Source organism: Maylandia zebra, linkage group LG2 (genome assembly GCF_041146795.1).
Source record: "Maylandia zebra isolate NMK-2024a linkage group LG2, Mzebra_GT3a, whole genome shotgun sequence".
NCBI lineage: Eukaryota > Metazoa > Chordata > Actinopteri > Cichliformes > Cichlidae > Maylandia > Maylandia zebra.
The window spans coordinates 147,959-171,632 of NC_135168.1; the positions used below are offsets into that span (position 1 = coordinate 147,959).

General features: G+C 42.0%; 2 protein-coding genes across 2 annotated transcripts in view; both read right to left on the reverse strand.

The window, feature by feature from the left end:
- Positions 1 to 1,377: 1,377 nt before the first annotated feature.
- Positions 1,378 to 10,102, reverse strand: LOC101472197 (fibroblast growth factor 4-like). The gene is made up of 3 exons (XM_004566641.3): positions 8,547 to 10,102; positions 5,829 to 5,932; positions 1,378 to 2,500 (listed from the first exon to the last, which is right to left on the reverse strand). The coding sequence occupies exons 1-3, from the start codon at positions 8,836 to 8,838 to the stop codon at positions 2,324 to 2,326; spliced, it is 573 nt and encodes a 190-aa protein (XP_004566698.1). The 5' UTR covers positions 8,839 to 10,102; the 3' UTR covers positions 1,378 to 2,323.
- A 1,865-nt stretch (positions 10,103 to 11,967) lies between these two features.
- The window catches only part of LOC101472502 (uncharacterized), a 57,046-nt gene continuing 45,339 nt past the window's right edge, over positions 11,968 to 23,674 (reverse strand). Inside the window, exon 7 of the mRNA XM_004566642.3 lies at positions 11,968 to 18,580. Coding sequence (XP_004566699.3) covers positions 12,212 to 18,580 — 6,369 coding nt within the window. The 3' untranslated portion in view covers positions 11,968 to 12,211. The remainder of the gene's footprint in view (positions 18,581 to 23,674) is intronic.

A 23,674-nucleotide genomic window follows, 5' to 3' on the forward strand; every position in this document is an offset into this window, starting at 1 on the left:
CTCCATTCATTGGAGGTGCTGAAATGTTTTGTGTCTTTTTATTTAATAGAAACAAGCTCCTACAAATAATCTTTGATTATTGCAGGCCTCTTTGTTAATGTGCATTGTACCTCTAAGCTCATGAGCCCACAGTTTGAACAGACACCAAATATTTAAATGGTTCAGAAAAGAAAGACTCTGATGCAACTAAGATTTGAATGTGTGGATGAAGCCTCAGTTTAGGATTTGTATGGTATATTATATGATTAACCTGCTGTGGATGGACGATCACGGACGTGCTCTCGAGTGAAGTTTGGCCCATCGTCAGCATCTTTTCCCTGCAGTATGACTGCATTTGTCTCTGCCTCACAGTTTTATTGAGGCGATAAAACATTAATGCTCATCCTGCATCTTTGCTCTGCTAATGTGCTCATAGTATTATAACCATGACCATAGCTAGTCACCAGGTAGTGCACTATTATATGCACTCTGCTCTTTATCCTCACGCCTCCCTGAGCTTGATTCTGTTGAAGGTTTCTTCCTGTCAAAGGGAGTTTTACACACCCCGGGGTCACCGGGTGCTTGTTCACTGCAGGCTGTGTGATTCTTTTGGTTTCTTTCACAGATTGTAGGGTCTTGGGGCATGTGCAGTCATGTCAAAGAGAGAAGAAACTCCAGTGCTGTGCATGAACAGGGATGGGTTACTGCTCTCAGCTTCTGTCAGCTGCACTAGCCTCCAGTTTTTGTCCCACCCATGATTTGGAGCAGCTCACCATAACATAGCAGGTTGGCCCCAAACTCTGCCTGCAAGAGTCCTTTTTAAAAAGGAGCTGAGGACTTTTAAATGGAGTTCAAGCACAGGTCAGCGAGGGAAGGCGATCATGCTCAGGCCTAATATGTCCCAAATCCTACTTAGGTGTTTATCAGCCATTATGCCAGGTCAGTCAAACACACGTCCACTAATCCCTCTTACTGGTTCCTGCTTTGGTGCCTACCAACCTGTCAGACCAGCCTGGAAGGAAAGTTTTGCATTTTGAAATAGAATAAATCTTTTCTGCCTGATAGTTTTTCTCATGCAGCCGTACATGAACCAGCTGCATGTCTCCTTCTCACATTCCTCGTCACTCTTGCAGCAGGTAAACATCATCAGCATGTTGCTGCTGCTGCCACCAGTGTGCTTTCCCACTCGTGCAGTATTGACCTGTTGGAATCCTGAGCTGAAGCCTTCACTTTCCACACAATCGAACACACAATCCTCTCGTGCTCTTAGTGCTTCGGTTTTCAAATTCCAACCAGCTCGGCACGGCTTTTATTCAAGTGGTTTCAATCGAGCTTCTCTACTGCAGATGATTGATCAGGTTTGACTAATTAAATATTTATAATGAGCCCATAAACATATTTAAAAATGAGATGCGCATTTATTCACACAAAGCTTAGAACTCTATGAATAATAAGATAAACCATGTGTCATAAATCTAACACTTTACAATATGTAGAATAAATACATTTCAAGGGGCGTGCGCCAGTTTAACCCAGTTACAGTTTACATTACAATCAATATACAGCCAATATTTAGCAGTAGCGTGTTATAATAGTGTTCAAAACAACTAAAACACTACTTAAGTGCAAACATCAGACAGTTGGCCGTGCTAACAATCAGCAACGTTTTGTTGTGGTTTCCGTCTCTTCCACACACATCCAGGCTGGGAGGAACCACTGGTGTAGTATGCATGCAGTACGTTGTGTGGTGTAGTATGCATGCAGTACGTTGTGTGGTGTAGTATGCATGCAGTACGTTGTGTGGTGTAGTATGCATGCAGTACGTTGTGTGGTGTAGTATGCATGCAGTACGTTGTGTGGTGTAGTATGTAGTAACTGGTATGGTGGAGTTTCCAAAGGAGAAGAGCTCAGTTTTGGTTTGATGTTTGATGTTTTATGAGCACAAACTGGGGAATTTTCAGTTGCACCAAACTGTTCAAACTTTTAATGTCAGTGATGCTTTTCACAGAGTGATTCACGACCGCCATGACTTAGTCCTCCTCCTCAAAAACTCCGATTGATATTCATTATACATGAACATATTTTAAAAAAGGGGTTAAAACAATTGAATTTATTCATTAGGATGAACTTCATGACTTGTCACTATATCTGGTAGTTTTGAGGTAAATTCAGGTGATTAGTTTAGTGTATTTGAGTTCACAGTCTGGTTAATCTCATGGCGTTTACTCTGCTTTTTAAACTGCGTCTTAGTTCGCAGCATCGTTCACTGTAGAATGGACAACACAAAATGTAAGTTGGAGCCCTTCACTTCAGTCTACACTGTTGAGCGTTTTCACATCATAATTCATATTCTGGGAAGGAAGTGTGTCATGGTCATTTTGGGTGTGACCCGGTTGCCTCTTTTGCTTTTGCCCATTTTACTGAGGCCGATGTACATGCCAGGGTACGCAGCTGACTCATAGGCGTTGTAGTTGTTGGCCAGGATATTCTCCTTGAAGTTGCATTCATCGTTGTAGTGTCCCTGAGAGGAAGAGGAAGGTGAAACGTTAGAAACACGAAAGATTTTACATGTCAGCACTTAATAAGTGGTGCTAAAGTTTCTACAGTGTCTTTTAATTTGACAAGGCCAAAGCCTATTTACATCTCGTTAGTGATCACGACTGAGTACAACTGGTAGTTTCTCGATGGATCGGTCCCAAGGAACTCGTGACGATCTAAGACGTAAATTTACACGAGTTGGGGAGAGCATCATCAAGATCATTCCAAGATCATCAGCTCAAACATCTGTACATAATACAAGTTTGGATGTGTCACCGCATCACCACACACACTTAGGAAGAAGAGCCAAAGTCAGAATCAGAATCACTCCATAGTGTATTAAGGAGTCACAAAAGTACTTAGAACAAGCTTCAAAGAGCTGCAGACGTCACGTTCCTCAGGTCCACACGAGTTATTATGCCCGATTATTTCCAAGCCGTTCAAAAAATATTCTGAAGACTGATGAAACAAAAGTTTAACTTTTTGGTAGGTTTGCATAAATCTAAAATGAATTGTTTCCCACTCTTTTGTAATAAGAGCACCATACAGCTTCTCTGCTCCTTCAGGACCAGGAGGACTTGCTTATCGATGGAGTCACAAATTCTGTTTTCTGCCAGAAACATGGACAATATCCCCCATCAGTTCAGGGCAGCGTTTCTGCAGAATGACAATAATCTGACACACATCAAGTCCACATCTGAAAGGCTCCAATACATAAAAACAAGTACATTGATATGTAAGTAAAAAAAGGTTTTCGAGTGGTGCAGTCAAAGTCCAGACTGGAATCCAGCTGAGATGCTCCTGCTGGAAAACCCTCCAATGCAACTGAATTCATCCAAACAGTGTAAAACACTGTCAGTTAGTGCAACCGCTGGGTTATAGTTCCAGCTGCCCTCAGTGGCACAAACACTGATGATTAGAACGCTTGTTGTGATCTGATGTCACAATGTCTACATGCACGCCTTCAGCATCGAACAAAAACAGAAACATCTGTTAGACACATAAAGCAAATATATTTCTGCATGTTCCCCACACACCGAGCAGAAACATGTCCCTGTGAACTGCTGTGTGTTTCCAGATCAGCTGCACCCCACGGTGCCTGTTTCTGTCCTCCGGCATGTGTCAGGTTTCTGCTTCTGCACAGTGTGTGAGCAGCTAGAGCACGTTTATTTCTGATATCAGCCTCACAGCTTATTTATTGACTGAAGCAGCTTTTTGGAGTATTGTTTTCCTGTGCTCGGTTTGTTTTGGAAGTTCAGTCGTATGCACATTAAGACACGACTGTTTAAAGCAATCTTTAGTTGTGCATGCAGGTCTGTATCTGTATAAATGTGTACATATAGGACGACAGCTGGTGATTAGGTGTGTCTAGCTTATGTTTAGCTAATTACTCTTTTACTTCTTATAAATTTGAATAAAACTACTGTCTTAATTTAAAGATTTTAGATTTAACTGAATTTGATATTGCAGATAAATGAATAAGCCTAAGAGCAACTATCACAACCACATTAGGCACAAATAAGACACGCTTTGTTTCAGCATTACGTTCAGCACAATTTAACACAAACTGCATTCTACAAATGTCTTGATGCTCAAGAAGTTTGTAGAACGCATCTCCAAAAGTTGATTCTGTTCATCAGGACGCAGCGTTTTGTGGGAGAAATGTTTCATCATCATCCCGGTGACGTCTTCAGTCTCAGCTGACTGCAGGTTTTAATCTTATAAACAGGACATTTGCATAATGACTGAAACCACTGAAGGAACAATGGGCTGGGAGGTCAGTTCCTAAATCTTAATTATGCGAATTCTCATGACCACTGATCAAAGGTCACTGATCAATGTCCATGAGTCCCATTCACAGAGAGTTGGGGAATGGCTGCAGTCACAGCATTAGGGAAGATGGTGACAGATGTACCCTTATTTACCTGATGTACCTGAGTAAATGTGGTTATCCCAGCTAGACTTTTGTCAGAGCTGGGAAGGCTCCTGAAGAAAGCTCCAGCTGATCCAGGAGAGAAGGACAAGAGAAAACCTGCAGTGATCCCGTATGTGTCAGGAGTATCGGAGCAGCTGAGACGCATTTGTAATAAACACTACATCTCTGTGGCTTTTAAGCCCCAAAACACGCTGCGCCAAAAACTGGTCCCCCCCAAGGATCGGGTCCCCGACACAAACCGAGTAACATCGTGTACGCTGTTAAGTGCAGGATTTATACATCGGGGAAACCAAACAAGCTCTGGCGGAGAGGATGGACCAACACAGCAGAGCCACCTCGTCAGGCCAGGACTCTGCAGCCTGTTCACACCTACAGGCCAGTGGACACTCTTTCAATGATGAGGATGTAACATCCTGGACAGGGAGGAACGCTGGTTTGAGGGCGGAGTCAAGGAGGCCATTTACGTGAAAAGGGAAAGACCATCTCTGAATGGAGGAGGGGCCTAAGGGTACATCTGTCACCATCTTACATGCTGTGATTGCAGCCATTCCCCAGCTCTGTGAATGGGACTCGTGGCCATTGATCAGTGGTTGTTGATCAGTGGTCATGAGAATTTGCATAATTAAGATTTAGGAACTGACCTCCCAGCCCATTGTTCCTTCAGTGGTTTCAGTCATTATGCAAATGTCCTGTTTATAAGATTGAAACCTGCAGTCAGCTGAGACTGAAGACGTCACCTGATGATGACGAAACGTTTCTCCCACAAAACGCTGCGTCCAGATGAACAGAATCAACTTTTGGAGATGCGTTCTACAAACTTCAGTAAATCACAGTTTGTATCATTTGTTTTAATGTACTTTCCCTCAAAACCAACAAATACAAATGCAGATGTATGTGTGCGCGCGTGTGTGTGTGTGTGTGTGTGTGTGTGTGTGTGTGTGTGTGTGTGTGTGTGTGTGTGTGTGTGTGTGTGTGTGTAAGTGTAGATTGTCTCATTCATAGTCCTGGAGTGGGTTGGCTGGATGTATACCTCATTAGAAGTTGCTCATTTCAAGTTTCATATTTTTAGCTCTATCACTCGGTGGGACAGCTGACCACCATCACATCCAGCAGTCATTTCATTCTGCCAGTTAAACCATAACTTAAACTATTTATGCCCATTTAAGGCTTAATAGATAACATGAAGACTGTAGCATTTAGCATGATGCCGCTCGTTTCAAAAACATTTCCACTTATTACATTTATTACAAATGTCAGTGAACAGTGGCTGGTGGAGGGTTACAGCATGAACATGTGGGTGTAACACTTTGGACCAACTCACGGCATGCATCACAAGCCCCCGTGTGCAACAACGGCAGCAGTTAAAGGTTCTTACCGAGCCATAGAGTTTCCCTTTGTCATTCATAGCAACGAAGAGACCGCTTCTCACCCCATAGAGAGTCACCACTCCTCTCTCCACTGGAGAAATTTCTAGCAGGGCTGGAGTGAAACATGAAAAGGACAAGTTGCTAATGCTTAGTAAAGTCAACACTTGCTGCATATCTGCAGAAGATTAGCACAGCTCCTGTATGTTTATGTTTCTTAGTGAAATGGTTCATGTCATATAATGAAACCTGAAAAACCCATAACAACAACATAGAAAACAACGACCATACTTTAATACAATCTTTCTGTTTTAGGGTTGGAGCCCGCCATGTTCTCCACCCTGATGGGTCGACACGGGCCTTCTTTTGAAAGTTTGTGTTTGTGACATATATGAACAATGGCGTTAAAGCAGACACACTTACACTAGGAGTCACGGTCCTGGGTCATGTGAGCCAGTATTCTGAGTTCTTGGTGTTTCTCTTATTCCTCTCAGTCTAGTTTCATTTCAGTTTATCTGGTTACATTCTGTCATGCCTGGGTTACAGTTTTAATTCATGATTTATCAAGCTCCCATTTGTCTCATCCCTGTGTGAAGTTTTCTGTGTTTCTGTCATGTTTCATGTCCAAGTTTTCTTTGTTTGTCCAGTTCGAGTCATGTCTGGGTCTCGTTATGTTTCCTGTTTTATTTTGAAGGATCCTTGTGTTTTTTGTTTATTGTATTTAGCTTCACGGCCCCTGTCCTGTCATTATGTTAGTTGTTGTCAGCTGTTTTCCCCGTGTGATTCTGCTTCCCCTGATGATTTGTGATGTGTACTTAATCCATGTGTTTCTGCTCAGTCGGTGTCAGATCGTCTGTTAACCTCACCACAGTTTTCATAGGTTTACTCCATTGTTTCTCTGTGTTTTCTAGCTTACTCAGTGTTCATAGTTTGTCACAGCTTTTCACTGAGTGTCACAGCCTTTTTGTTAACAGCGTTCATAGCCTCCTTAGTTTCCCTAGTTCCTTGTTTTTCTTCTGCAATCAGCCAATAAAGGCTCGCTTTATTTTTGAAACTACGCTTTGTCTCCACCCTGTCTGCATCTGGGTCTACCTCTTTCCTCACACCAGCGCACCCCGCCGTGACAAAAGGCTCATTCTTATAAAATATTTCTCCATTTCCACGACACAAAAACAAATATGCACTTTGTTATTTTGGTTTGATTATCTGATTTCAGTTTGTTCACATAAACAGCATCTGTGCTGAAGGCCTGTGTTAGCTAAGTGTGTGGAGTACTCTATCACCTCTACAACGTCAGCCTCCATAGCAACTCCAGAGACTCCCAGTGCTATGGAAAATGATGTGGCTGGTCCCAGTGCCTTAGAAGAAGCATCCAGGGGCTGCAGGCCTGTAGCACTGACCTCTCATATCATGAAGGCTAAGGAGACACGTCATAAACACCATCTCCTGCATGTGTTTATATGTCACTGCTATACGTATAGACATGTACATTCATCTTCTCTCCTGTGTAGTTTGTATTTTTCCATGTTGCTGCAAGTTTTAGATCATTTATTTTCTCGTATGATTCACCTGAAGTATCCTGCTGTGTTTTCCTTCTTTTGGATTCTGTGTGTCGTCACCAGAAGAACTCCTCACATCAATCAGACAAACAACAAACACAAAACCTCTGAGCCTAAAAAGATGGTCAGATGAGAAAGCTTATAATGCACAAACACATTAGTGCAGTCATTACTGAGTCTGTGCCCCATAATTCCAACCATTTTTTATGATAATTCATTCATTCAACCTGTAACTGTGTTCCAAACAGCAGCGTCAACCTGGCAGGAAGATCACTTTGCTTTTGAGATCAGATACGTTTTATAAATATCTATTTACACACAGTTTACTGCAAAGATCATATTTGAATTCAAAACTAATTATAAGCCTGGTTTATAAATGGGGCTCTGGGGATGAGATAAGTGGAGACTGGGTTAAAGGTTCTGCTCTGTTCTGGGAGGCAACATCTGGAGGCCAGTGAACAAACTGGTGCTTATAAAGAACTTTTCTACTTTAACTGAAAACTTAAAGTGCTTTTCACTGCACGCATTAACACAGGCATTAATGTATTATTCACACACATACACAGATTCATTTTGGGGTTCAGTATTTTGTTAAAGGACACTTTCGCATGTGTCGCTCTGCCTCCTGAACTCCAACTCAGTCGCTCTAAAGTGTTCTGGGAACATTTGAACATGAAATCACGTCGACTTCTGGGTTCGTGTCATATTTCTTCAGCCGATGTGCTGATCTGACTGACAGACTGACAAACAATTTCCTCATTATTGGAGAATAATTTACAAACATTTATTAAATAACACGTGTCAGTGATTCCAATGATTTTCTTACAGACAACATAATTAGACTTTTTGCAGAAAACCCGCCCCCTGCTGGCCATTGTTTTCAAGTTTATTGCAAACCTGACTTTATTTTTCTGAGTGTCAGCAGGAATTCTTTTTTTTTTAAAGCTATTTATTAACATAATGCAACTGCATGATTTCTTATCTTTTGATGTAGAGATACAAAACAGAAGAATATAATAATGTACAGTATGTTTGCATGCAACAAGCAGTCTCCTCAATCCACGCAGAAATCACTCGACCAAACTTTGAGATAGTTGTGTCTTTATATTTGTTCTTATCATAGCAACAAATGATAAAGGTGATGAATCAGGGAAAGGAAAAATTACTTACTGTATCTGTTTTCATTGTGCACGCCCGTGATCTTCCCATTGGGTAAGACCTGAATGTGGAAACCAATGCCCACGTTACAGTAAAGCCTTCTCAGTCTCTTTATGCCCAGCAGGTATTCTCCGTCTTTCGCTGTCACTTCCCTCTTGTCCCAGATGTTGCTGCTGGGTGAAACCAGTGATCCGGCGCTTCGTACCGTTTGTCTCGTCCGGCTGATAACTGGAAGCGGAGCAGAGGCGCTGCACAGGAGGATCCCATACAGAAGAAGCGGGAGCTTGGACCTTGGTGATGACATACTCTACCTACCAGTCATAGAAGTACACAACGATTGTGTTGTGCTTATCCAACTGAATGTTTAGTTAGTATGAATAAAACCTGGTAATAAAATCTTCAGTGATCAGAGAATTATCCTAAAGACAATAACTTAGCTCCTGCACTCTCTAAAGCCCGGTAAACATTTTCAGTGTGCATATTTAGACATCTTGAAACACCTCAAAACCCAGCGGGGGTCCAGTTTGCAATGTTTCGCGTTTCCAAATTTTGCTTTGTCCTCAGGTAGAGTCAGCAGACAGAGAACACACTTATATGTGGCCCGTATTACATCACGCACCACCTGCTGTCATATTTGCCTGTGAGTCATAGATGCCGTAGAAGAACACAAACTGGGATATCAATAAAATACATTGTGACAGAAAACAAAGAGGAACACGCAAGCACACAGAAACACAGTAAATAATAAACAAAGAAACTGCCTTGAAAATATTCAGCAGCAGATCAAAAACGGAAGAAAACCATGAATCAACATGTGATTCTCTCTGTCACTTTACCTGATGCTGCTGAAGTGAAGCAGAGCAAAGGTACAGAGGTCTGATTACAGACACAGCTAAGCAGTTTGTGATTTGGCATCATTTTAAAACGTTTCTTCTTGGAGGTCATTTTTGAAATAACAAAACAAAACATGACAGCGCTGTAAACAACGGTAGACTGATGCACAACAAGCAAGCGAAAAATGCAGAAAACAGAGATTTGAGATGAGAAACTGTTCTTGAAGTACACTGAGAGAGAGTGCATGAAGTGTGATTTTATCCTGGTGGAAGTAAAACAGCCAAAGTCAGAGTCAATTCATGTTTATCAAACGTCAAGCGTAGCTTGGACCTTCTTTTGCTGCTGATTCAGTGAATTTTGGATGGAGAGTGACAAAACCTGCAGCTTCAGGCCACTTGGTTATGGCGTTCCACGTGTGTCCTGCCTGCCAGCATCTTGCACCCTGCTGTTATGTGCTGGATGGTCTCAGGGGCATCTTTGCACAGCCTGCACCTGGGGTCTTGCCTTATGTGCTGCCATGATTAATGCATGTGCTTTCTTTCAGTGCAGCTTTGCTAGCCATTGGTGCGACTTCTAAACATAAGCCACTTCTTCTGCATGCTGTGCGGGTCCTGTCCTTTCATGATGGTTCATTTTCTTGCTCTTCTTCTTCTGTCTCAGATTTCCAACCCATCATGGCAGATGGCCCCGCCCCTCCCTGAGCCTGGTTCTACTAGAGGTTTGTTCCTGTTAAAAAGGAGTTTTTCATTCCCACTGTCACCAGGTGCTTTCTGATAGGGGCTCGCTTGATTCCTGACACTTAGGGTGTATTTTTACTATCAGAATCATTAAAGCAGTGATAAACAATCATCATAAGGAAAGGTAGGTGATTAGCAGTTAGCCAAGCTAGGCGTGTGTTAGCATCTATTTTCATATACAGCAGGCTGATTACTCACTGCAATGATCAGCTGGCCAAACTGACAACATCAGCTGGGGTTCAAATCATTGTTTTCCCCCTGACTGTAACTCCAGCTGTGTTTCTTTTTGACTTGTCCAGTTAGCATGGTGACGCAGAAGCATTGCTCCTGAATGAAGCAGTAATGTTTTGAAATTTTGCAGATATATAGAAATATGACTGTATTTTGGGGGAATGGTGCCCGACCTTTGAAGCAGTTTTTATCAGATTAGACTGATTATTATGTACTTGCAGTATTTTGTCTTTGTGACATAAATGCTGATAGTCCCTCCCAATAACAACACACATACACACAAACATGTCTGTGTGTGTGAATAATATGAAACTTAGTCTATGCTTGTGCTGGTAACATTGTCACTGTTAGTGAACAATACATCAGTGGAGGCTTGATATCATGCGACATGTGGTGCGTCAGAACACTGCTCATGTAGGGCTTATTGCAGGGCTCGGAAAGATAAAGCAGACAGAGCCAGTGATAGATCGTCTGTGTACCCATGCAAAGGAATAGTCAGCCCACTGGGAGAAAACCCCATAGTAGTTGTGACGTAGGTAACTATTCATCAACATTTGCTCTGACATCAAACGTCATCAAAAGAGTTCCCCCAAGCCATGAGAGAGAAACTGACACTGACAGGCTCGGAAAATCCTAATAATCCCATTCTTTTTCCGCTTCCATGGATGTAAGCCTAATCCCATTTGACATCTGGGCCCCTAAGCCTATTGTTTAAGCAAGGTTGGCCAAACAATTATTTATTATCTGTACATTTAGTTTCATAAATGTTTAGTTAACAAGTATTTGAGATTTGGAAAAAATGATCCTTGACAAATACGGACCTACACAAAACCGAAGGAGCTGATCTTCCAATAATGGACAAATCTAAAGTTCTTCTACAGAACACATCAGAACACATTTTTAGCAGGTAATTATAAGGTTTGCTTTACTTCTGTTTTACCTAGATTATGAATATAACTTGGGTAAAAGGAGAAGAAGCGTCACAAATCCACATACAAAGCAGAACTTTATCTATGCCAATGTTACATTTCTATACTTTGACACGATTATCGTAAAATATGTAACCAGAAAGATGACAAAGGGCAAAAGCAGCACAAAATGTTTGCTACACCACACATTAGGAATGAAAGGCTGTTATATTTCTCTACTTCCTTCTAAAACACTGACTGATTTTCACTGAGGCTGCGTCCACACCTACACGGGTATTTTTGAAAACACAGATTTTTCTATGCGTTTGCACCTTTCATCCACACGTAAACGGCGGTTTCCTGCCTCCACCCCGGGGGAAAGGGTAGCATCTCCTGGGTCTAGGTGCCGTTTCCCCCTCCAGGGGCGAGGGTACCTGGACCTGAGGTATAGAGTTTGTGTGGGGAGTGTGATTGTGTGTACAGTGTCCATGTATGTCTATCCCTACGTTGGGTGAGTGCTGAGTGTTTGTATATGTGTGCATGAGGGTGGGAATGCATGTTTGTGTCTGTGTCTATATGTCAGGTCGGGTCTTACACACTGCTGAGGCTGTTTCCGCCACGACCCACCTCCAGTAATTGGAGGAAAATGGAAGGATGGATGGATAAACATTTCAAGAAAAAAACGATGCATTAATAGATATTAACTCACAATTGTAACACGGAAAAGGTTTACAATTTATTTGTGCCATTTCAACATCTTCTTTTTGTCTTCTGAAGGCTGATTTCAGGCTTAGCATAATTAAAGAACCATACAAAAATGTTTAAGTCGTTTTGCACAGTTTCAGGAAACTTTAGCATGTAAAACACTTTGTAGCATTTTTACACTAAAATGCATTGATTTACATTTTTTTTATTAAAACACCACCAGATTTTTCAGCAGATGACTGACAAGCAAAGCACCGTTTACTCATCGTGACTGACATTCTTGGAGCAGTTGATCCACTGAAACATTAGTTTCTCTCAGAACCAGCTTCAGGTGCCCACACTCATTGTTGTCACTGATCCAGCCCCTTAGAGAAATCTTCATAGCTTCTTGGTTGGTTCCATAAAAAGTCAGAATAACTTTCTCAGATGAAACCTGATAGTCACATGCCAGCGTTGACTGGGACGCTAAATACAAGACATCTGTGGCGTTGTCTGTCGCACAGTTGTCTATGGTGACTGAGCCGTTGCTGAAAGTGAACATGTAAATGTCATTTCCATCACCTCCAACCAGATAATCTCCACCAGTGGACACCAAGATGTCGTTACCATCTGAGCCTTTGAGAAGAGAACTTTCATAACCAGACACTAAGATGTCCGAATAGATGGTGCCGATCACAGTTTCCACATCCTTCAACACGTCGCCCTCAGCGTCAGCATGGTGGCCTTGGCCCGTCAGCAGGTTAACATAAACCCCTTCACCCTTCTCATGATCACCCCGATAGAGAACAGAGTCTCTGCCTGGACCTCCGTCCACCAGATCAGCTCCTGGTCCAGGAAGGAAGACGTCCTGGCCAGAGTTTCCCATCAGTGTGTCATTTCCATCTTCACCATAAAGAGTGTCGTCTCCTCTCCCACCAATCAGGATGTCAGCTCCATTTCCTCCTACCAGCGTGTCATCTCCATCACCTCCATCCAAGGCGTCGTCCTTCCACCCACCAATCAGAGCGTTGTCTCGGTTGTTGCCTATTATAACATTAGACTGGGAGGGGCAGCCTTGCACTGTGTGAACCTCTGACAGATTTCTCTGAGCGCTGAGGTCCAAACGACAGTCCACCGGAGACTGTGTGAGAGTCACTTTGAAAGCTTCTACCTGATAGAAAGAGTCGTCTCCAGCTGAGTTTAGAGACTTGAGTTTGAAATGGACGCCATCAGAGCTCTGAAATTCTAGATGCTGATATTTTTCATCATTACCGTAATTGAAAAGAATGAATTTTAATATTTCCTCTTTTTTCATGATTCTAACATGAACATTATTTCTTGTTGAGTACAGTATGACTTGACTTCCATCAAGGAAATCCATATCTACCAGCACAGTGTCAGTTTTCTGATCTTCTGCAAAGTTATCAATGATTATGCTTTCATCCACATGTTTGATTATGTAAGTGTCTTTGCCTTCCCCTCCTATCATCAGTGCCCCCCCGGTGTGTGGATCCAGTAAATTATCATTGCTGTTTCCAACCATGACGTCAAATCCTGAGGAGCCGTACATTTCTTTCACTGAGTCACTGAGTTTCATCCATTTCCCCAGACAGGTTTCACATCTCTGGTTTCTGTAGTCGATGGTTAAAGGCAGCATTAAATCCTGTCCACAGCTGCTGATGCTGGGCTTCAGTCCAGCTGTTACTCCATCACTGGTCTTGATCTGCAGGTGCTGATAATTCTTTGATTTAAACCAGTTCTGTAAAATAACAGTTCTTCTGCCCTGTACCTGAACGATGATGCTCTGACCTTCACATCTACATGTTATATGCTGATATTGTTCTTTAAGGAAGAGCAGGTCCAAGGTTAGATCTGGTGATAGATTGTTGATGGTTTTCACTCCTTGTCCTGCTGTGATAACGTACCAGTCCTCTCCTCCTCTCCCCTCAATGAAATCATCTCCTAATCCAGGGACAAGAACGTTGTGTTCTTTGTTTCCTTTGATGACATCGTTATAGTTTGACCCGCGGATCTCTGTCACGCTGTCCAAAGCCTCATCCTTCTCAAGGTCCACCTCCAGAGGAGACGGGGAGCTGCTGTAGTCAATGCTGAGGCTCTTTATACATGTGGTGAAGATGTTCCTCTGCAGGCAGTCAGCTTTGTTATCTGACACTGTGAAGGTGATCAGATCCTTTGTGATGAACAGCAAGTGTCTGTGTGCTGATGACCTGAACCAGTTCACTACAGTAACATGAAACGCTGTGCTGTCATGGTGAGCCAACAGATGAACATCATCACCTTCTACTCTGACTCCAAACGTATGAAGATTTGCTTCTACGATGGCCAGGTCAGTTTTCTCGTCTCTGGAGTAATTTTCAATGAGCACAGAGGAACGTTTTCTGCCTTTCACCATGTAAATGTCATCTCCTTCAGCACCAATCAGACGATCTCGCCCTCCTCCCCCATCTATCAGGTTCCTTTCTCCATTTCCAATGAGTTTATCATCATACTGAGACCCAAAGATGTTTGTAACTGTGCGTAAAAGTGGCTGTGATGCATCAACAACTGCACCGCGTGCCTCGAACATCTTGTTAATTCCTCTGGCCACCAGCTGAACTGAAGAAACCACCGTGGAGGAAATCTCAAATAAGACTCCGTCTCCTGACATCATGTTCATGTGACGATAATCTTCTCCTAAAAACCAGTTTTGTATTCTTACAGTATGACTGCCCTCATACGTCAGCACAACATCGTTTCCTGATTTAGACACAGAAATGTGGCTGTAGTCGACACTGAAATGCAGATTGTCTTGTGCTCTGGAGGGATCGTAGTTGTTAATGATCGTTTTCCCTCCATTCTCAGGAATGATGTAGGTGTCCCTTCCTCCTGAGCCTTCGACATAACTTCTCTGTGGACCGAGGAAGAATGTGTCATCCCCTGGTTCCCCATGAAGTCTGTAATAGTAGCTCAACATGACTTCAATCATGTGTTCGTCCTGTGATTTCTGAACTGCAAAAAATCGATTAGAGTCTCTGTTTCCCCTGTATGTCCCGTACCTTGAATTGGTAAGAGTTTTATAACCTGAAACCACTGTCACAGATCCAGCTGGTATGAACATGAGTATTTTTCTTTCATATGTCGCGTGCTCTAATCCATGTGACTCTCCCAGACCAAGAATTATATCTTTGCTTCCATCTGTGTTAATGCTCCAGCATTGTCTTCTTGGACTCTCATCACGAGAAACAAAATAGTCCATGCAGAGCTCAGACTGACCCTCATCAGCGAGGCAGAAGTTAATACCTCCTCCATTCCAGGAGGAGGCGCCAGCAGCAAAATCAATGGCTGTCGTTCCATCCTGTTGCTTTGTGACTTTATAATATTGGTGATAATCTGAGATCTGTGCAACAAGTCTTCGTCCCTCCTCAATTTCAGCATAACGCCAGTCATAAAACACACTAGCCACATGTATAGCAAAGTGCATGATCCCTTTTCCCAAGCCAACAAAAACAGCAGCTATTTTGTCCAAAACTCCAGCGTCCGCTGGGAGGCTGTTCAGTTCATTCTGGATGCCCATATAAACATCATCAATGGCCATCCGCACTACTGATAGAGCCAGATTTATAGGTGCGATGAAAGGTGCCAGTTCAGGCTGAGCAAGCTCAACAACATCTAATGCAGTCATGGTAATATCTAATGCAGCATCAATGTATCCCAGAGCATCTCCTCTTCTAAAATCTTCTGCCACACTGTAGATCCCAAATCCAATTCCCACTATTGGTATAACTGTCATAGCACGCTTCATTGCAGGGCTCCTCATGATTGTTGCTGCAGCTTTTGCGATTCTTGTGTTTGAAGTCAGAGCTTTGCTTGCAATAGCAGATGTTGTCATAGCCGTCACTCCATGAGCCGTCTGCAAAGACCCCGTCACACCATCTTTGATGTTTCCCTCTTCAAAGGCACGAGCAGCTCCTTTCAGTCCCAGCATCAGGCCCAAAGCTCCAACAGCAGTTCCAGTCCTCTCTACATGTTTGTTGACCTGATGGGAGGCTGCTGAACTGTGCTGCTCCATCTCATGCACTGATGTCTCAATGTTCTTCCACATCTTTTCACTGTAATGTTGACTCTGTGGAGATAAATCGACCCTGAACTCCTCGGGCTCAGCACCAGCTCTCTCTGACACGAGCTCACATACAAACTGTCCGTTTTCCATTCGGGCCGATCCCTCCTGAAGACGCATTCTTGCCAGATTTTTACCATATCTTGCCATTAGTGCAGCATGGACCTCTTCAGTTAACGATGCAGATGTTCTAGAGAAATAGGATTCATGTTTGAAGGTATTCTCGAATTCTGAGGCGGAATTCAAGTCACGCCTTGTGACGTAGCCATCATCGTATCCTCCCAGTGTTCCAGATGTGGAAGGTTTCATAATATCTCCAGATGTTTCTACGATGCTGGGAGATTGCTCAAAATTTTCTTTGTAATTCTTGTAATCAGCTAAAAATAAATCTTTTGTGTTTGCGTTTTCTGTAAATATTTTGTAATCAGTTGCTATCATATCAATCCATTCATCTACATTACCATTTTTATTCCACTTATCAAACAGGTCATATTCCAATTTTAAGAACTCTTCTCTTGAGTTAGTGAATCCCCGTTTTTCTGGGTCAACCCAGCTTCCTCCTCTTGCCATTGGGTGATTGTCAAAGAAGAAATCCAGGCCAGCTGAGTCATATTGATTTAAAGCCATATCCAAGGCCATAAGTGTCAAAGGGAATGTTCGGAAATTTCTCACAGATTCACTTATAACTGATGCAGTGAAATATGTTGTGAACCAGGCCTCAGTGGATAGTCCTTGGTTGACATGTGCGTGCTCTCCACGAAAAATATTTCCCACATATTTAGCATAGATTTGTTTTTGTTGGTTTTGGCTATTTCTATTGTTTGTTAAAATGTTGTTTCTCATGTGTGTGTAACTTTCTCTGCCCACCTGTGCATTAATACATCTCTTAATCTCATCAATTACGTTTGCGTCTCTTTGATTGTTGTCAAGCCATTTTCCAACCAGGAACACGTACAGTTTTTTATGCTCAACTTCATATATCCACTTATTGATCTTCAGGTATGTTGTCCTTGTTTCTCCATTCTTTGCAAAGTGATGAATTATATTTTTAATGTCTTTCCCTGAATTAATCTGATAACATTCATTAAGGACTTGTATTTTTTCACCATAATTATTTAGCCAGTCTATATAATTTTCAGTTCTCCCGTTTACAGTCCTTTGTCTTCTTTTTCCTATTACATATTCTTCTATTTGTTGGTTGTTGACTTTGATTTTCTCTGGTACTGGTTGATCTGAGTGAAAGATTCCCCAAGACAGAGCCTGAAGCTCATCAATGGCAGATTTAATCTCGGGAACTTTATTTTGGTCAATGTTCGGGAAAACTTCTGGGTTAACAAATCTCTTCGGTTCATCTGGCCAGCTGTCTTCTCTTATAAAATTTTGTTCTGGTTTTTTGTTTCCCCTGTTTTTTGGTCCACCCAGAAAGTTTCTTTCATTGGTAAAAACAGCCTCTCCTTTACTTCCAGGCTCATTTCTCATTATTACATCTCCGTTTCTATCAAGGGTTGCTACCATTTTCTTGCTGTTGTCTTTATGTCTCCATTGCAGCCCCTCTGGAGAGATTTCCTGAGTGATTTTCCTTCCTGTGTGTGTGACTTGGACGAGAGCGTCCCTCACATGAAGCTCTGTCTTGATGTTCTTTTTATGGAGGTCCCTCAGCAGAGTTTCTATGAATCGTTGGTCTGATCCGACCTCACAGGCCACCACACTCGTTGTTTTAATTTTATCGCTGCCTCTGTTTGTCCTTTCAATGATTTTTGCCACATCTCCTGAACTGTATCCTGACAGTCTCATTTCTCTTGCGTTGTCTCTTTTACCATGACCTACCAGCACCAGTCTGCTGTCCTCTGACAGAGACACTGGTCCACCGTGGATCAGTTTGGGTCTTTGGTTTTCATCAAGAACATAGACAGAACTAACTGCTGGATGTTTGTCATACAAATATTCAGCAGCTCTTCTGACCACAGGATCATTTTCCATCATTATGATCTGCTGGTGGTCATACTGTGTGGTGTGATCAGCTGGTCTTTGTGGGATTTTGTAGCTGGAAACTGAGTCAGGTCGATCCATCACCTGGTAAATCTGCTGATTGTTCTGGTTGGTTTCTAAGACTGTTTGGAGGCCGCGGAGCATAAAAACCCGAATGAAGTTCTGGTGGAACTGTGTGGTTGTGTTTCCATCGAGAGAGAAAACTGGAGCCGCTTCCAGAGATGGTTTCAACATCAGCTTTGCAAGTGAAGATCCATCAAGTCCAGACACAGTTTGTCCATCTTCTGAAACACTTCCAAATATTTTCACTACAGTGTATCTGTCTGCTGCTGGTACACAGGTGTCGTTGAACAGGCAGTCCTTGGTGACTTTCACGGAGTAATGAGGATCCTTGCTGTATTCCTGCTGGACTCTGTCACTGGTGGATTTTTCTCTGTCGGTCATGATCAGAAGTTTTTGGCTGTAGCTGTGGGAGATCTCTGAAGCACCCAGCAGCCAGTCTTGTACCTTCTGTTTGTCGATATGTGCCAAGAAGGCATTAAAGTCCTGAAAAATGAAGCAAAGACTGAAATGAGAGAGAGCTCCAGGATAACTGTTTTGGTCTCAGTTAATTTCTATAGGATGAAATTTGTGAACTTTTTTTGGATCTCTAGATATAATCTTAACAATCTGTTTTGTTTATGTAAACCTACAGTTTGAGCCAGACACTCACATTATTTAATACTACTACTACTACTAATAATAATACATTTTGTTTAAGAAAGCGCCTTTCAAAACACTCAAGTGTGTACACAAGCAATAACAGCAACAAACATAATTTAGAAAATAATAAGGATAAAACAGAGCAAATAGATAAACTAAATTAAAGTAGCAGTATGGAAAAACTTATGTGGAATAGGCTAATGTGAACAGGTGAGTTTTGAGTCTGGGAAGTGATGTTTCGTATCTCAGGAGGAAGGGAGTTCCAAAGACGGGGGGCAGAGCAGCAGAAAGCCCAGCGCCCCACGGTGGCTAGCCGGGGGGAAGGGATGGAAAGAGAAAGAGAGGAGGAGGATCTGAGACACCGAGCAGGAATGGTAATGTGAACCAGTTCAGAGAGGTATGAAGGTGAGAGATGATGGGTAGCCTTGAATGTGCACAAAAGTATCTTGAAATTGATGCGGTATTTAACCGGAAGCCAGTCAAGCTGCAGAGCAGGGGTGATGTGGTGCATAGAAGGGGTCCTGGTGATAATACGAGCAGCAGAGTTCTGGACACGTTGAAGCTGATGGATAGATTTTTGACTACGACCAAAAAGAAGAGAGTTGCAGTAATCGATCCAGGAAGTGACCAGGCTATGAACAAGACTAGCAGCGGCATGTGGGGAGAGAAAAGCACGGAGATGATTAATGTTACAGAGTTGGAAATATGCAGACCGAGGGATGTTAATGATGTGGGAGTTAAAAGATAACACCCAGACTTTTCACACATGGGGAAATGGAGAGTGGCGAGTTATTGATTGTAGTAGAAGCTATTAGTTCTGGATAGTGTTGGTTCAGTGCTGAACAGGAGAAGCTCTGAGTTCGTCTAAACAGAGGGTGAGGGAGGTCCGGGGAGAGAGCAGGTTTAGTGGACAGATAAAGCCGGGTGTCATCAGCATAACAGTGAAACTGAATATTGTATTTATGAAAAATGTGTCCAAGGGGAAGAAGGTAGATAATGAAAAGAAGGGGCCTGATCAGCTGTCATCAGTGAAGACCAGCAACAGGTAACATAAGTGACCTGCATACCAGGCTAATTATAGTGAATTAAAACTAAACTAAGAACTAACTGAAATTATTTTCTGAATTTGAAAAGCTAACTACAAATGATACAAAAATATGGAGGAAATATTCTTCGTGTTTGTTAGTTGGGTTAAATTTGTAATCCTAGCTTTCCTGATGATGCGTTTACTGAGACTAGGGATGTTTACACGACTGCTTTCGAAAGGTTTTGTGTTTTTATTGTAATACCTGCACTGAGTTTCTTATGTGCACATAATATTATAAAGTGATTGCAATGAACCCTGACTGATGGACATCAGGTGAATCTAATGCAGAGCCAGATGCAAACTCTCAGATTTAGCCATTTAGCCATTCTTATATTTTGCTTGTTCTTGTGGTTTATTTTTGCACACCTCTGTTGCTTGTGAAGCTGGCACACAAGAATTTCACTCGCATGTACTGTACCAGTGTACCTGCACATGTGATGTGACAATAAGAGGGATTTGATTTGATGGCAGGACTTGAGAGGAAGTAACAGGCATTTGGTGAGACGTAGTAAATTATAGTTGTGTTGCACTTGCATCCATTTTGATGGGAGCTAATTAAGGCTGCTGGCCATCAGTGTTGGTCAAGTTACTTGAAAAAAGTAATCAGTAACTAATTACTGATTACTTCCCCCCAAAAGTAATCCCGTTACTTTACTGATTACTTATTTTCAAAAGTAATTAGTTACTTAGTTACTTTTTAAAAACACGATTTACAACCTGAAGAGGTGATAAAGCGATAGATCTTTCAGCCCAATTCTACTTTTTCTGCATAATCCATCATACAAAATGTAATCAAATGGAAAAGTCTCTTTTTAAAACTTGTTTTATTAGTTTTAATCTTTTAACTTTATGCATCAAGCAAAAATTTAATTATCTGCAACATTCTCTGACTGGAAGAAATTAGTTTAACATTTAAACCTATTTTCTGCACATTCCAGCACATAAAATAAAATAAAATATTTTTTGTGTTTACACTCAGTCTTTCAAATAGATGCAAGTAAAACACAGCAGAAAATAAATAAAGTCAAAGACTCAGCGGTCCTGTTGCTCTATTTTCACCTGTAAAGCAGGAGTGGGGTAGGCGGAGGTTTACCCTGGTGCAGGTGTGCCGCGGTCAGTGGAAGAATCCGCGAGTTTCTCTGTGAGTTTCCCATTACGTCGTAGCTACTCGGTGCTTGCTGGAAGTTTAGGGGTTTTTTCGCTGTAAAAAGAAGTTTTCTTCCCACGCACAGCGGACACTAATGTTTTTGTCCCTTTTTATGGAATCAAACTCAAAGTAAGGTCAGTACTTCCACGCTTTAAACGCTGCACGCTCATACTCTCTCTGCACTCGATATATGATCCATTGTTGATCTGCACACAGCTGTTGTCACGAACGTCGCACTCGCTTACGTCACTGTCGTGAGACATTCTCGCAAAAAATTACGGTTTTAGTAACGCAGTAACGCAGCGTTCCTACGGGAAAGTAACGGTAATCTAATTACCATTTTTGCAATAGTAATCCCTTACTTTACTCGTTACTTGAAAAAAGTAATCGGATTACAGTAACGCGTTACGCGTTACTGCCCATCTCTGCTGGCCATAAAAATATACATTGAGAGTTGTTAGTGTTCCAGTGTGGAGAGGAAGCAAGTTGCCTTTCATAGTGAGTATAGGGCTGGTATTAGAAATGCAAAACACCGCTGCCTAAGCTTGAAAAACACTGCTTCCCATGGGCAACCGTGGCTCAGGGGGTTGGGAAGTTTGTCTTGTAACCGGAAGTTTACCGGTTCATTCCCCTTCTCTGTCTGTTTTGGTCGTTGTGTCCTTGGGCAAGACACTTCACCTACCGCCTGCTGGTGTTGACCAGAGGGGCCGATGGCGCGAACTGGCAGCCTAGCTTCTGTCTGTCTGGCCCAGGGCAGCTGTGGCTACAATTGTAGCTTCCACCAGTGTGTGAATGTGAGAGTGAATGAATAGTGGAATTGTAAAGCGCTTTGAGGGTCTCGATGGGTAAAAATGTTCTGTGAAGTGTGACATTTTAATGCAAAACTATGAATTCTTTATAATCCCAAATTCACAGACAGCTGAAAGATGTGGCTGAGCATCACATTAAGCTTACAACCAACAAGTGCATACAGCAAGTAGTACAACATTGTGTAATCCGGTTGTTCAGTGATGACACGACGAATCCTACTTCCGGGCCTAAAGTAGTCTGCGTTTAATATGGCTTTTGTGTTGTTAACATGTTTAATGTTTTGTATTTTCTTCTATTTAATCTCAAAAAGCTCCTAAAACAGTCAGTGATCACTGTTGACCTCCCTCGGCTTTTATTACCACTAATCATTTATTTAAGCTCAGTTTTTAAAACCTTAGGATGTAGCTACAGCCCAGCCCATGCAGCAGTATATGAATGACTAACCTCGTATTATGGATGGATTATCTCAGTTGTTCTCCTGGCTGAAGTTTGGTCCTTTTACAGCATCCTGCCATGCGATTACATTTGTTCCTGACCACCGAGAACACTCACGTTAACTTTTATCGAGTGGAAAAAAAGTTAGCTTGTTTATATTATGCTAACATAGCTGTGTCGCTAGCGGTCACGTAGCACATCATTATATACCAGCTAGCCCAACTTCAGTAACCCTACAAACGTCACTGCTGTTTAGTTTTCTGTCTTCATTTATGCTGGAAGTGATAACAGAGCTGTACGTTTGAATTTGTTTCCAAAACCCCGCAGTCAGGACATGCTATATTGTATTTAGATAGAAGCTAGCGAGCTAACTTCCTGCTAACTTCTAACTCCGTTAAATGTCATAAATTCCGTTTTCATGGATGCCTGGATGTTAAACTCAATTGTTACACCTGGTAGAGCAGAACGCTGATCATTTTATTAAAGATGAAAGACTTTAGACAGTTTTTCAACTCTCAGTAATGCCACAGTGATCGTTTGATATATGGACCTGCAGTGGAGTTTAGGCTCAGACACGGCTAGTGATGTCAGACTGAACAACCGGATAACTAAGTGATTACTGCTCTGATATGTCGACCTGTACTTAAGTGTGACAAATACAAAAATTCAACATCTCCTCGTAGCAAACCCAGCTACCACTATGAGCTGTCTGTTGTATTGTGTCCGTTGGTAATGGTGTTTGTCATTTGAACTCTTTTTCTTTGTTGTGTTGTATTCACGATGAATTCATGTTTTGTGCCGTTTTAGGAAAAAAAAAAGATACAGATACTGAGTGGAAGGAAATGCTTATCTTTATCAGCCTAATCAAGTTCTATTTTAGTTCTAATGAAGTTCGTCATTAGAAACAATGTCTTTCTTCTCAGCACTGTTTAATCTATTAAACTTGGATTTCCAGGCTTCTACCGTTCTACCTTTAAAAGCCGGAGAGCAGTCAAATGCTGGAAGTGGAAGCTAAATTGGCTAGTCATTCATATGTATATTAGGTTGTTACCTAGGAATTCTGGAGGGAGGGGAGTGGGGGAAATAAATCTCCAAAAGTCACCAACTTGGAGTGTTTCAGTTTGCCATCTTAGGGAGAAATCAACACACATGGGTGTAGGTCCTTTGTTGCTGAGATTTATTGATGAAAACAGTACAAAAAACCAACCATTTGTACACATATTTACAAATAATAATAAAAAGCAATCCTGGCACTGCCATGGTATCTGTAGTCTGCATTTACCACATGTGTATCTGTAGCAGTGAACACATCGCACAGTGGCCTGATTTTTCTTGCATCATGTGGAGGTCCATGAACCAATGAACATGCTCCGTTTGCTGTGCATGTTGAATAGTCCATTCTTGAATGCTATGAAGCATGTCAAGAGTGATCAAGAGTCGAAAAAGAGAGCTTGTTTGG